This window comes from Citrus clementina, unplaced genomic scaffold, assembly GCF_000493195.1.
Source record: "Citrus clementina cultivar Clemenules unplaced genomic scaffold, Citrus_clementina_v1.0 scaffold_8, whole genome shotgun sequence".
Lineage (NCBI taxonomy): Eukaryota > Viridiplantae > Streptophyta > Magnoliopsida > Sapindales > Rutaceae > Citrus > Citrus x clementina.
Window position 1 is genome coordinate 2524379 of NW_006262022.1, and position 14440 is coordinate 2538818.

The window sequence follows — 14440 nt, forward strand, 5'->3', positions numbered from 1 at the left end:
GCATGCAAATGTTGTTTACGTCAATCGCATGGGAACCAGCGATGATGAATAAATACTCACAATGCCGGCTCGTATTTAAGCCAGCATTGCTCTCATATTGTCCTTTAATTTGTAAATAGAGAGGTGATCCAAATAGCTTAGGACAACTCAATGCAAAAAGAAAAATTGAAAAAGGTTATTTCAGGTGAGATTATAGAAAGGCATTATGCAAAAAAAAAAATTCAGCTATAAGGAAAGGTTTGCAATAATATCATGATAGATTTATTGTTAAGAAAAATATCTCACGTATTGATTGAGAATAGTTATTGGGTTAACAATGTAAACTTGAGACAATCTTTTAAATCTTGAGCCAATTTTTTAGTATCAGTTAAGCTGGTGAGCTTCCATATGATATTAAATTTAGATTCATTCATAAATGGACCCAGACTATCTTACCACATGACAAGTGACTGGTGTTGAGAAGAAGGTACCACATTGCTTGAGAATATTTGCTCTACCGCTAATAATTATTGGGTTAAAAATATAAGTTTGACCCAGTGCATTATGCCTATGGGCTTTCTGAAATTACATCATGATTTCATTTTGTTAATTACTACAAATTAAGTAAAAGAAATGACTAATGTTAAAAAACTATTTGATAGGTAAATTACTACAAATTAAGTAAAAGAAATGAAAAAGATATCTAATGTAAAAAGAAAAAAATTTGATAGCATGTTTGTTTTGGATTTAAATATTTTTCTGTAAAAATTTAGGAAAGTTTCGGGTTTAAATTATTTTTCGTAAGAAAGTAATAAACACATTTTCGTAAGAAAGTATGGGTACAGCTCCTGATTCAATGGAATAAGAATGAAAATATTATTGACTTCTTATCAATAAGTAATCAACGTATCTTCCATTCAGTCTTTATATATTTCTGGATATTATTTGATTTGAACAACAACCATCAATCGCAGTTTAACCTTATCGGGTTAGTTAATCATTTTCTAACAAATCCAAATGGCTTTTATTTTATTACATACACGGACATTGTTAATAGAGGAGTCAATTTAATTTCCCAAAAACGTTCCATATAGGGAAAGCTTAACTGTTATTAGAAATTTCAAGGGTTGACTAGGACTGAAATATGCTAAAGAGACATAGAAGGCTGCGAGAAGCTAGGTAAAATTATCTTGTTTTTAAAATAAAGGCGTAAATTGGCTCGTGAGTACCGTGCCAAAACCAATATTATTGTGTTTATTTGTGTTGAACGCATCAGTGTTTCAGAGTCAGACGATCTTAATAGCCGGGATGTGGTAGATTCGACTTCGGATGAATGGACAAAGTTGCTTCCATTAGCAAGGATGAATTGTTGAGTAGTTAAGTTGTTGTACATTAGTCAGAAAATGGGTGATACATGAACTTATATGTAAATAAGATGTGTCACTCTAACTAAGAAACGAGTCTTAAGGATAAATTAAATACCTAGATATCCTATAGTTGCCCAACAATTAATTGTTTTCACCATATTTTTCTTCGAAAATTAAAAGAGGTGGAAATTTCCAACTTCCATTAGTCACGATCGCAATGTGATTTGATTAATTGCAAAGGTTACCGTCCATGCACGGCATAAAAACTCCACATAAATAAATGTAATTGTGCGACAACACAAAAAAATGCAAGCCACGGAGACTCGCTCATTCTATCCTTCAAAAAGCATATAAAAAACAAGAAGCACTAAATAAAACACACCATGGCTGATCACTCAGCTTTCTTCCTCATTTCTCTACTAACCCTGACAGCCATGCATGGGATCCATGCAGTGGACTACACAGTCAGCAACCGGGCTGCCACAACTCCCGGCGGCATGCGCTTCGACAAAGAGATCGGAGCTGAATACGCCAAGCAAACAATGACAGCCGCCACAGACTTTATCTGGAGGCTATTCCAGCAGAACACCGAAGCCGATCGCAAAAATATCCCTCAAGTTGACTTATTCATTGACGACATGAAACCTGGGGAAATTGCTTTCACATCCAACAATGGAATCCATTACGGTGACGATTTTATTCAAAACATTCCCGTTGATTTGATCAAGCAAGAGTTTAGTGGAGTTATGTATCATGAGATGACGCACGTGTGGCAGTGGAATGGCAACAATGCTCCCAATATTGGATGGCTTATCGAAGGGATTGCTGATTTTGTGAGACTAAAGGCTAATTATGTCCCCGAAGGTTGGGCGAAACCAGGGGAGGGGACCATGTGGAATCAAGGTCACAGTAGTGTTGCTGCTAGGTTTTTGGATTATTGCAATGATCTTAGAAATGGGTTTGTGGCTGAGCTCAACAAGAAGATGAGAGATGGCTACAACGACAATTTCTTTATGGAGTTGCTGGGGAAGAGTATTGATCAGTTGTGGAATGACTACAAGGCAAAGTACGGGAATTAATTAGTTAGGTAGCTACTTTAGTTATTAATATTATATAGAATAAAAAATGAATCCGTAAAGGGTTTTTATGGTTAATTTTGTATTCTCATTGAACTAAATAAAATGATTAACTTTTTAATAGCCAATCTCTGTTTAGTTGTTAATATCTACTTTAGTTGTTCCATTATGGAAGCTGAACTGTGGGGGCTTTACCAAGGCTTAAAAATTCCTTGGGACTATGGTTTTCGCTTCCTGCAGGTTGAGGTGGATAATTTGGGAATCACGCAACTCCTGACTACCTCCAGTGGTAACCGTCATAGCATATCCTCTTTGTTATGGGGAATCAAAGATTTACTTAATAGAGATTGGCAAGTATCAGTGAAGCATTTGTACAGATAGGCGAATTTTGCTGCCAATTTCCTTGCAGAGATGGCTCTCACCCTTCCCCTTGGGTGACATTTTTCATTCACCTCCCATAAGTGTGCATTATTGTTTGTTCAATGATGAACTAGGGACTGTTTTTTCTCGTTTTGTTTAGCCTAGCGGCAATCTAGGCTCCTCTTGTACCAAAAAAAAAAAAATTGTTATGAATTCATGTATCTATCTCTGCCTCTTTTTTTTTTTTTCTAATTATGGGATTTTGAGTTTTGGTGATTGAATTCTTACATTATTTTGTTTATTATGTTAATTTTGAAACTTACAAGCGTAAGGCCGTCTTAGCTCAGTGGTAGAGCGCGTGGCTTTTAACCACGTGGTCGTGGGTTCGATCCCCACAGACGGCGTCCTTTTAATTTTACTATTTTTCGAGGAAAGTAGAAGTCGTAAAACTACCCCCTCGAACCAAGTGATTGCAGGCATGTTTCCAAATTCACGAAACATGCATGTGCAATGGATGAAGCACGCAGCTGGCTGCTTCTGAGTTCTGAATTTCAAGAAATACTTGAGGTGATATGATCAACCAAAAAAAATCTATCATTGAAATAGATTTATTGGGTTCTACTACTAAACATTCCCGAGTGAGAGTTATTGAAGCAGTACGCAACCGATGTAAGTGATCTCCTAAATTACAAGGGCACATGTGGCTTCAGAGGCACAAGCATGTGGAATCACTTCACGTGATTTTATCATATCCTCAAATGATTTCATCAATCAAGTTCAAAAATTTCTTGTCTATACAAACTACATATGACTTTTCTTCCTCATAACTCACGTCACAAGTCCCATTCTCTTATGCCGACACGTCGTACGTACTTTTCCGGATACCCAACAAACAATATACATTCAATTAACCTTGTCGGTAGATAAGGTAGTTTTGTCAATAAATTCTGCTTGATATTTCATCAAATTTTACCCAATGGATGGTTGGACTCAATCAGCAGTGAAAGGTCCAATTTTTCTAGCAAACAAACGGCAAAAGCTACAAATTTTACTACATTCATTTCTGCACGTAACTAATGTTTTTTGGCACATACTGCGAATAATGGAATACAAATTATCAACACGTTGCGTTTTAGACTTAACTTTTGAATGAGTAGCTCTTGGACGTAAAATTGTTGTATTTGCTTGAAACTACTGGTATCAATTTGAATAAGCTTGCTTTCTTTGATGCCATCCAGAACAGAGTAAAAGAAAAATCTTCTAGAGGCCACTGAGTACAGAGGCATTCGCCACAGAAAATCTGAAAATTAAAGTAGAAAAGTCAGCCAAGACTCCCAAGTCAAAATCAACGCCAGATTTCAATCCTCCTTTAGTTTATATCACTAGCATTTACTTTTATTTAATTTCTAAGAGTGACATTTTTTTTTTGTTTTAGATATTTCTAACGAGATCAGTCTTAATTCTTCCCTAACGATTAATCATTATTAATCATATAATCCTACATAATTTGACATAGTCTGCAATTCAAAGTATGCCTAGTATTAGGTACGATTTTAGAATATAATTCAAAGAACCGAAATTAATTTCGAATGATGGTTTTCTTTTCTTAATCATTACATTTTATCATTGGAAGACTACATAATGTCGCCCAGACCTATACTAGTCCTTCAAGTATGTCTTCTAATATTTTAATTTATCCTCTTCAAAAAATTGAAAAAGGGAGAGCTTTCTTCAAGATAACCAGAAGAATAATGGCTCACTCAGCTTTCTTCTTCATTTGCATGCTAGCCCTAGCAGCATTGCATGGCATCCATGCGGTCGAGTATATAGTCAACAATAGGGCAACAACAACCCCCGGCGGTATCCGATTCCAGAACGACCTTGGAGACGAATACACCAAGCAAAGAATGGCTGCGGCCTCCGAATTCATCTGGAGAATCTTTCATCAAAACACTCCCGCACAGCGCATTAACCACCAAAAAGTGATCCTCTTCGTCGATCAAGAGTCAAAGTACATAGCTTACGTCGTCAATAATGAACTCCACATACATGATGATTACATCCAAGGCATAAAAGGTGATATCAAGTGGGATTTCAACGGAGTATTGTTTCACGAGATGGCACATATTTGGCAAAACGGGATCGGGAAAGCTCCCGGAGAAGTGATCGAAGGGATAGCCGATTACGTTAGGTTGAAGGCGAATTATATTCCGCCTCATTGGGTGAAACCAGGAGGCGGCGAGAGGTGGAATCAGGGCTATGATGTTACGGCTAGGTTTTTGGATTATTGTAATAGATTGAGAAATGGGTTCGTTGCCGAGCTGAACAAGAAGATTGAAGATGGGTATAGTGATCGTTACTTTGTTGATTTGCTAGGCAAGAATGTTGATCAATTGTGGAGAGAATACAAAGCCAAGTTTGCAAATTAAGCATGCAAGCATGCATGTTAGTTTTTTTAACTTTGTGTTATTATGTCTGAAAGATAATTAAAATAAGGTGATAGTATTTGTATTTTTCTTCTGGAAATTTTAAGACCTTGCTAGTCGTTTTGCTACAATACTTCCACAATTCACAGCCATATATGATGTGATTTTCTTTTTATTTTTCAATCTGAATATCTGATTGCAACGGTAGTGTTCCAATTTATAATAGAATCAAACAAGTACACCACGACATTATTTCTGTTTGTTTTGGGTTGAGTTTAAAATCAGTCACCCAAATGTTCGGGGGTTGGGTTGGGTTGGGTTATTTAGAAAACATTCATCAACTCACAAGACCCAACCCAAACAATAGATACATGTATTAACATATAGTGTCACAAGTCACTTTTGATTTGTCTAATTTCTAAAATATTCTCTATAATATATATATATATACACACACGTTATCTTCTTGGTGGTTAGATTCACTGCCCAAGATTTTGCTGCTCCTGTATCGTGATGCTCAGGGGTTTACGAATTATTGTCTTAAGTCATTTTGGTTTTTGTTGTTTATGCATTTTTGCACATATATCTTTCTAGACAACATTTTGTTAAGAATTAGTTGTTAATGGGGCTTTTCTAGCTTCATATAGTTTGTTTTGGGGGTAGGGCTTATTTTATTCCCATATTTAGATGTCATTTTTTTTAAAATTTCATTAAATTTCCCTCGTGACATCTGCTAAAAAAAAAGAATTCTTGCCTTAATTCTTGATTCTCGAACAATCGTCTTATGTAAATTACTAAATCGCTAATGGAGAGTGAAACCTATCAAGTTAAAATTTAAATTATCAAAATTTCTTTAATCATTGAAGAGATATGTTAATGTGCTTGAACGTTTGAAGCATATAATTAAACAAGAACTTTAAAAATTCACATAATATAAATAACTCTCTCTCTCTCTCTTTTCTAATTCAATAAAATCTCCCTCTCTTTCTCTCCGTTGTTGCCTTTTTTTGTGTATTTAATCATTTGGTATCCGAAAACTACATTAGGCCCCAACTAATTCAGATTCGAGCCGAGTAGGACCACTAGGGCGGCAAAGCTCTCTCAACAAGTATTTAACGCAGTTGCATTCTCAAGTCTCGAACCGAGGACGGTAGTTAAATTAGAATAACTCCATGTCAATTGACCTACGTACTTGTTGGTGGCTTTTTTAATTCAATAAGATACCTCCTTGTAATTAATTCCATATTGATTTATATAATAAGTAGGAGTCCTGCCTAACTCTCCACCTCTTTAGTGGTTATTAATTTAAAAACAAAATTCAATAAGATTTCTCATCAGACCTTTATCTTTAGTTTTACCCGTTACAACCATTTAACTAAACTATAGAAGATTTAGACCAAATAAATGAGTTACGTGAATCTTAGAAGAATCAAATCACTTTACTTGTAAGTATTTCCTAGCTAATTAATTAGGTTAATTGAAAAAGTCTTTGCTAAGCCTGATCCTCACCATTGGTACAATCCCATAAAAAACTAAGGAGAAGTCTCATATTCTAGAATTAATTTAATTCAACAAAGACTAGATCTTCTTTTTCAATTCAGCCGTTTGGAGTGGGATTTTTGGACATATAGTGTCACAAGTCACTTTTGATTTGTCTAATTTCTAAAATATTCTCTATAATATATATATATATACACACACACACGTTATCTTCTTGGTGGTTAGATTCACTGCCCAATATTTTGCTGCTCCTGTATCGTGATGCTCAGGGGTTTACGAATTATTGTCTTAAGTCATTTTGGTTTTTGTTGTTTATGCATTTTTGCACATATATCTTTCTAGACAACATTTTGTTAAGAATTAGTTGTTAATGGGCTTTTCTGGCTTCATATAGTTTGTTTTGTGGGTAGGGCTTATTTTATTCCCATATTCAGATGTCTTTTTTTTTTTAATTTCATTAAATTTCCCTCGTGACATCTGCTAAAAAAAATAATTCTTGATTCTCCAACAATCGTCTCATGTAAATTACTAAATCGCTGATGGAGAGTGAAACCTGTCAAGTTAAAATTTAAATTATCAAAATTTCTTTAATCATTGAAGAGATATGTTAATGTGCTTGAACGTCTGAAGCATATAATTAAACAAGAACTTTAAAAATTCACATAATATAAATAACTCTCTCTCTCTCTCTTTTCTAATTCAATAAAATCTCCCTCTCTTTCTCTCCGTTTTTGCCTTTTTTGTGTATTAAATCATCTGGTATCCGAAGACTACATTAGGCCCCGACTAATCCAGATTCGAGCCAGGTAGGACCACTAGGGCGGCAAAGCTCTTTCAACAAGTATTTAACGTAATTACATTCCCAAGCCTCAAACCAAGGACGTTAGTTAAATTAGAATAACTCCATGTCAATTGATCTACGCACTTGTTGGTAGCTTTTTTAATTCAATAAGATACCTCCTTGTAATTAATTCTATATTGATTTATATAATAAATAGGAGTCTTGCCTAACTCTCCACCTCTTTAGTGGTTATTAATTTTTAAAAAAAAATCAATAAGATTTCTCATCATATTTTTATCTTTAGCTTTACCCGTTACAACCATTTAACTAAACTATAGAAGATTTAGACCAAATAAATGAGTTACGTGAATCTTAGAAGAATCAAATCACTTTACTTGTAAGTATTTCCTAGCTAATTAATTAGGTTAATTGAAAAAGTCTTTGCTAAGCCTGATCCTCACCATTGGTACAATCCCATAAAAACTAAGGAGAAGTCTCATATTCTAGAATTAATTTAATTCAAGAAAGACCAGATCTTCCTTTCCAATTCAGCTGTATGGAGTTGGATTTTTGGACTTTATTTTCTACGATACATACATAATAATATATGCACGCCTGCTAAGTCTGCATGTAACTGACGCTTGACTTTGATTATTTATAGGATATACTATATATTCTTATGTTAGCGTGAGCGGTTTACGTTTGTTTTCGCTTATATCTGTTTGGTGTTTTCTGTTTGTTTTTTTCTATGGTTAATTTTCAGTTCCCTTTTTTTTTTTTTTTTTTTTGGGTATTGTTTCATTGTACATGAGATAAAAATAATAAACAAAGACCTAAGACAAATATTTAAAGATTCCTCCGACCAATGTAACAACAATATATATAATCAAAATTGACTAGATAGTTTCTTTGAAAGCCACTTGTTTTGGCTATTGATTCAAGTTGACTTTCTTCTAGGTAACTGTCTTTTTGTTTTATTCTATGGGGGAAAATTAATTCGTGGAAAATTGCAAAACCAATGATATGTTTGTTTGTTTGTTTATTTTATTTCACACTTTGTTAGAGAGTTTAGCTATATATATGTGTAATATTAACCAAGTTCAATAGCATATTTTAGAGGTGCTTAAACGTGGAGATTTTGTAGTATATCAAGTAATAATATATATAATGATATTTCATTATTCATTGTAACAATAATTCTATGTTTTCAAATTCTAATTGATTTAGTATATGATATTAAGTTTGTATCCTAATTGATGTGACATTCGTGTAGTTTTCTTATTAGATCAACCTATAAAATTAAAATGATAAGTAATCATGTGATTTTCTTTTTAATTATCACAACTCTTTGTAAATTGTAATTACTGAATCGATTATTGTATAAAGCAATGTGTATTTATAATTATGTATGGTGTGTGAGAAAAAAAAAATTATTTTTTTATAATGAACAATAAACTACCCACACTTATGAGGCAAGTAAATACATGCCCCCAATCCTAGGCAAAGAATCCGTGGTCTTTTTTTTTTTGAATTAATTAAGCATCAGGTTATTGTATTACACAAATATTTACAACTACTATGACAACAAGTCATTGCACTGATATTTATAATCAAATATATATATAAGATTTATATTATTACATTTTCTATTCTATGAAGTACATGTTCAGCCAAATATTTCTCATGGAGGAGGACTGTTTCTACTCCACTCGTATTTTGTAAGAGAGAAAAAAAATGTGTGGTCCTCTTTAGTTGATAGGTAGGGAGTACAGGAAATAATTAAAACAGAGAGAGACATTTTAGAAGGATAAGATGGTCCATTTCTATATATACCAAATAAAATGCAATTTGTGGTGGAAATTGATAACTTTTTTTCCAGGGCGGCCACGAAAAAAGAAAAGCCCAAGTCAAAATCAACGCTGAAGTCACTTTTTTCAAATTTAAAATTTTATTAATAAGTTCATAAAATGTTTAGGTGATACTTTTATGCACGGTAAAAAACGTTCATGGGTTTGAAAATCAGCCACTATAGTGAGTGGTAAAACACTTTTTGTGGGATGGGGTTTGAGTCCCAAATGTATCTCGGTACATAATTTAGAAATATTGATCATTTTACGCTAATTATTCAATATCGCAGTAATCTTTAACATATGAATATTAAAATAAATAACTGTATAAAACTAGTAACACTGGACCAAATAAATTTTTTATAAAAATTACAAAAGTTAATGTAATATAAAATTATTGAGTGGATAAAAGTACTACATACATGGTTAGTTCATTTCATTCTCATGTGTTGTTAGTTTCTTCATTCGATCCATACTTGTTATTCCATAACAATTTATACACAATTGTCTATATAAAGAATTCCGTGTGGCTCTAACATTAATCGTTTAAGAGAAAAAAAAAAAAGAATCTTATGATATACTAATTAAAACACTTTTACATCAAACTCTGAATTTTGTAAGAATGAAAAGTCATTGTTATTGGCTGAGTCTAATATTTTGACCATATCTCATTAATTCTTTATCATGAACATAGCCCTTTCCTTGACCTTAAACTCTCTATATCAACCATGGAGTCTCAACACAATTCTTGTACCAAAAATAACAACCAAAAACTAGCTAGCTCTTCTTAATTAATTCCCCATGGCTCTCTTCAACAAGCATCTCCTCTCGTTGCTGCTAACCCTAGCAGCAACACAAGCCGTCCACGCAGTCGACTACGTCGTGACCAACACCGCCCCCACAACCGCCGGCGGGGCCCGTTTCAACAACGAGATCGGTGCCGACTACAGCAGGCAAACCCTGGCATCCGCCACAGACTTCATATGGAGAACCTTCCAACAGACCAACCCGGCTGACAGAAAAAACGTACAGAAAGTCAGCTTGTTCGTCGATGACATGGACGGCGTCGCGTATTCCAGCAACAATGAGATTCACGCAAGTGCAAGATACATAGGAAGTTATTCCGGCGACCTGAAGAGAGAAATCACCGGGGTGCTTTATCACGAGATGACGCATATATGGCAGTGGAACGGCAACGGGCAGACTCCCGGGGGATTGATCGAAGGGATTGCCGATTTTGTGAGGCTGAAGGCTAACTACGCCCCGAGCCACTGGGTGCAGCCGGGGCAGGGGGATAGGTGGGATCAAGGGTATGACGTAACGGCTAGGTTTTTGGATTATCTTAACAGTCTGAGAAATGGCTTTGTTGCTGAGCTTAACAAGAAGATGAGAACTGGGTATAGCGCTAACTATTTTGTTGAGCTTCTGGGGAAGAATGTTGATCAGCTATGGCGTGACTACAAGGCTAAGTATGGAAAATCCTCAATGCTTGCTTGAGTATTTGATAATAAGATGTTAGTGGGTTTTATTTATTATAAGGTAAGCTGTGTATTTATTAATTAATAATATGTCTAAATGACAGTTAATAAAATTCTAATTCTGCAACTGTGTGGATTGTTTGGGAATGGCTAGCTATTTGGTTGGGCAACATCATTAATTTATTGGTTTGTGTATTAGTTTGAAATAAAATGCTGTCCTCGCTTATATACAAACATACATATTTACTCTTCATGAACACTTCGGCTTAAAAGTCACCAAATTCGAACAACAGAATTTTGCATCACATAGCTGCTTGTTATATTAATTATATATATATATATATATATATATATATATATATATATTTAATTAATAAATTTCCACCCTTCCATAGAGTTTCCCCAAAAAAATTGAAAAAAAAATCCACCAAACATGTTTATTCTACTAATTAACTTGATAACGCTTTTAGTATATACGCCTTTCTTCGAGAAGCAACTTTGCTAGTTCGAGAGCTGGCCGCTCACAAGCTGCTCGCTTGCTATCATCCTTAATTGATTCAAAATCCTCAACATGGGCTACACCGACAATCCTCATATCAATCAAAACGAAAAAAACTTCATGTTATGTAGATTCACAGGATTAAATCTAAATATATTTGACGACTAAAATGATTTTGAGACACAAGTTACACATCAAAATTTTAAACAATTTGATACTGCATGAACAATTTATGGAACAAAACAACCGTCAACGTAAGTACTTATTTGATATAACTTATCTAGTAACCATAATACTTATTTAATCTCATCAATTCTTTACAAATCTTTTTTTTTTTTGTTCAAATTTTTTTTACTGGAGTTTTTTAAAATTAAAGAAGCTATTTTCAATCTATTAATTAGGGAGCAAATGTTAAAAAAAATTAAAATATTATAATTTCTAAAATATCTTTTACTTATTTGACAATATTATTTCATAACATAACTTTAAAAAATTTGTGTATTAAAGTAATTGTACAATTTTAAATAAAAACTCTCATTGACAACAAACAATTATTTTTTTATTTTTTAAAAAAATGTAAAAGCTCTACTAGTGAAGCTCTATTTGAAAAGATACACCAAATGAAGCCTAAAATTAACATTATTGATACATCTTTTCAAGAGGAAACACGGAGCCATTCAAGCTAAACAAAATTAGAACCCCAATTCATCTGTTTTTCTTTGAGACTCAGTTCCTGCTTTTGGGATTTACAATGATTTGTCAAGCAAGGCTTTTCAAAGGTCTAACGCACAAATTGATCGATAAAAGAACATCCATCGACATTTTGTTATCAAAATATAGAAGAAATGTAATATAGCTACGGACAGTATCCCAAATGATAAAAGAGTCTACTCCTGACAAAATAGGATTGTAACCAATCAAAAACAGATCAAGACGGCTCTACTAAAAGTTAGCAAAAGAAGGAAATGGGGTCACTGTGAGTAGGGGTGGGCATAAACCCACAACCTATGGGTTTATCCAAACTCAAACCAAATTAAATGGTTTAGGTTGGGTAAATCATGAAAATGGGTTAGATGTGGGTTTTATGTAGAAAACCATTTCATTATGGTTTGGGTATGGTTTACCCATGAGTTATGGACAAAACCCCAACACTCAAATTTTTCAAATGAAATAAATGAAAACAAAATAAATGAACACAAATAAGTGAAAGACCACTATTAAATTTTTTACAGCGTGATCAATTGTCAACAGTTATAAAATGAAAATAACAGTAAAAATAAATTTAAATTAAATAAATATTGTTGTAAATAACATAAATTTTTTTTCTTATTTATAAAAATAATTCCTCCAACATGGAAAGATCATCATAGAAAGAGCAGGAGACTCTACTCAGAAGAAATTTATTATTTATCTTATAGTAAATTTTTATTTGTCATTCAAGTTTTCTTATAATAATTTTTTTTATCATTTGACTAATAATTTTCTTATATATTTATTATAAGCAAATTTTCACAAAATAAATAAGTATAAAAAAATTTTATTATTAATTTTTTTGTTCATATCAAAACATATATTTCTTATTTTTAATGCTTTATTTTTTATTTAGTTTCTATTCATGTGATTTATTTAATTTAGAATAAATATAAATAAAAGAGTAGTTGAAAATAACGGTAATATTGTAAATTTATACTATTATGGGGGGTTTTGGCCATTATAAAAGCAGAAGGGGGAAAAATAATATATGTTGATTACTGTAGGGGGGAAACTGGCAATCTCCCTAAAATTAAACATATAAGTAGACAACATAACGCAAAAATACCAAAACGATACATAAAAACAAATATTACATAACTAAATAAATAACAAGTGGCAAAATTTATTATTAGATTGTTAATGTCATGTTTGTGAAAGTTTATTATTAAAGTGTACGTTCTTATTTATTGAGAAATAATAATTTTTGTGATTAAACTTTATTTTGATTTTGTAGTATTCTTTAATTTAAGGATTAAGTTATTGTAAAATTTATAATTTTTATCCACTATATTTTTTTATATTTTAATATCAATTTAATAATTAATAACAATTAATAATTATTATAATTTTGATATAATTAAATTTTATTAAAATAAAAATTATTTTGATAATAAAATTCAAACCAAACCCAAATGGTTTGGTTTGGTTTGGGTTAAAAATATTTGGATTGGTTTGGGTTGGATCCAAATTTTTATAATTTAGTTTGGGTTGACTTAAAATCCAACCCAAACCAACTCATGCTCACCCCTAACTGTGAGTGTTGGAACTAGGAATAAAGAAAATAAATGAACAAACTTAAAAAGACTTAAACTCACCTTATCATTTTGGCAGCACCAAATCCAAGGGTGTCATGGAATAGATCTTTCATAAATTTTTCTTGTACAAGCTACTGAAGCTCGGGCTTGTTATAAATTTCTGGAAGGTATGCCTCACCAGAACCATCCCTGTGTTGATGCCAAAGTGCAGTGAATTTCTTGTGGAACAGAGTCCAAGTCTCTTCAATTGTCCTCCAAATCCACTCCTTGTATTCCTACACGTAGATGTAAATTTAAGACATGACCCTTAAGAAACGAGTAAATAGAAGTTGAACCCTGCAAGAATGTTTATAACTTATCCATTCCCCGTGATAAGAAACATGAAATGCTAGTTGCTTTAATTCTTGACTAGAAATGAAGGATAGCCCAATCCAACCCCACACCCCTGGCTACTCCCCAAGTTGAAATATCTTCCCCGCACCCCCCAACCCCCCCCCCCCCAATTTCCTCCTTTAAGGCCAACTAGCAACCCATTCCCCCCTCTTATTCCTTTCTCTCATTTTTTTCCTTATCTACTCTTTTATTCCTATTAATCTCATCTTTAACTTTATTCCGTTTATTCTCTTTCTCCATATCTTCTTTTCTATCATACTCTTTTATACTCTCTTTTTTATCATTCTCCTATTATTTATTCTTCTATTTCCTCTTCTTCCATACTATCTCTATATTTTTCTTTTACCTTTTTCCCCTCAAAATTAATATCTCGTCACCCCACCCTTATTTCAATGCATTCAATGCCCACCATTCTTCTTTCTTTCTCCCTATTAAAATTATTTCCA

The 14440-nt window shown here is 33.1% G+C and overlaps 3 protein-coding genes, 1 non-coding gene and 1 pseudogene across 4 annotated transcripts; 4 read left to right on the forward strand and 1 right to left on the reverse strand.

Moving 5' to 3' along the window:
- Positions 1-1674: 1674 nt before the first annotated feature.
- Positions 1675-2425, forward strand: LOC18035038. Its single transcript, XM_006422845.2, has one exon. It carries the CDS (start codon positions 1730-1732, stop codon positions 2423-2425), a length of 696 nt encoding a protein of 231 aa, XP_006422908.1. The 5' UTR covers positions 1675-1729.
- Positions 2426-3114: 689 nt separating this feature from the next.
- On the forward strand, positions 3115-3186 carry TRNAK-UUU. The gene has a single exon. It is a non-coding gene; the product is annotated as a tRNA-Lys (tRNA).
- A 1217-nt stretch (positions 3187-4403) lies between these two features.
- LOC18033664 lies at positions 4404-5328 on the forward strand. Its single transcript, XM_006422846.2, has one exon. It carries the CDS (start codon positions 4456-4458, stop codon positions 5209-5211), a length of 756 nt encoding a protein of 251 aa, XP_006422909.2. The 5' UTR covers positions 4404-4455; the 3' UTR covers positions 5212-5328.
- A 4572-nt stretch (positions 5329-9900) lies between these two features.
- On the forward strand, positions 9901-10897 carry LOC18035162. The gene has a single exon (XM_006422847.2). The coding sequence runs from the start codon at positions 10138-10140 to the stop codon at positions 10831-10833; it is 696 nt and encodes a 231-aa protein (XP_006422910.1). The 5' UTR covers positions 9901-10137; the 3' UTR covers positions 10834-10897.
- A 383-nt stretch (positions 10898-11280) lies between these two features.
- LOC18034277 overlaps positions 11281-14440 on the reverse strand; it is a 5499-nt pseudogene continuing 2339 nt past the window's right edge.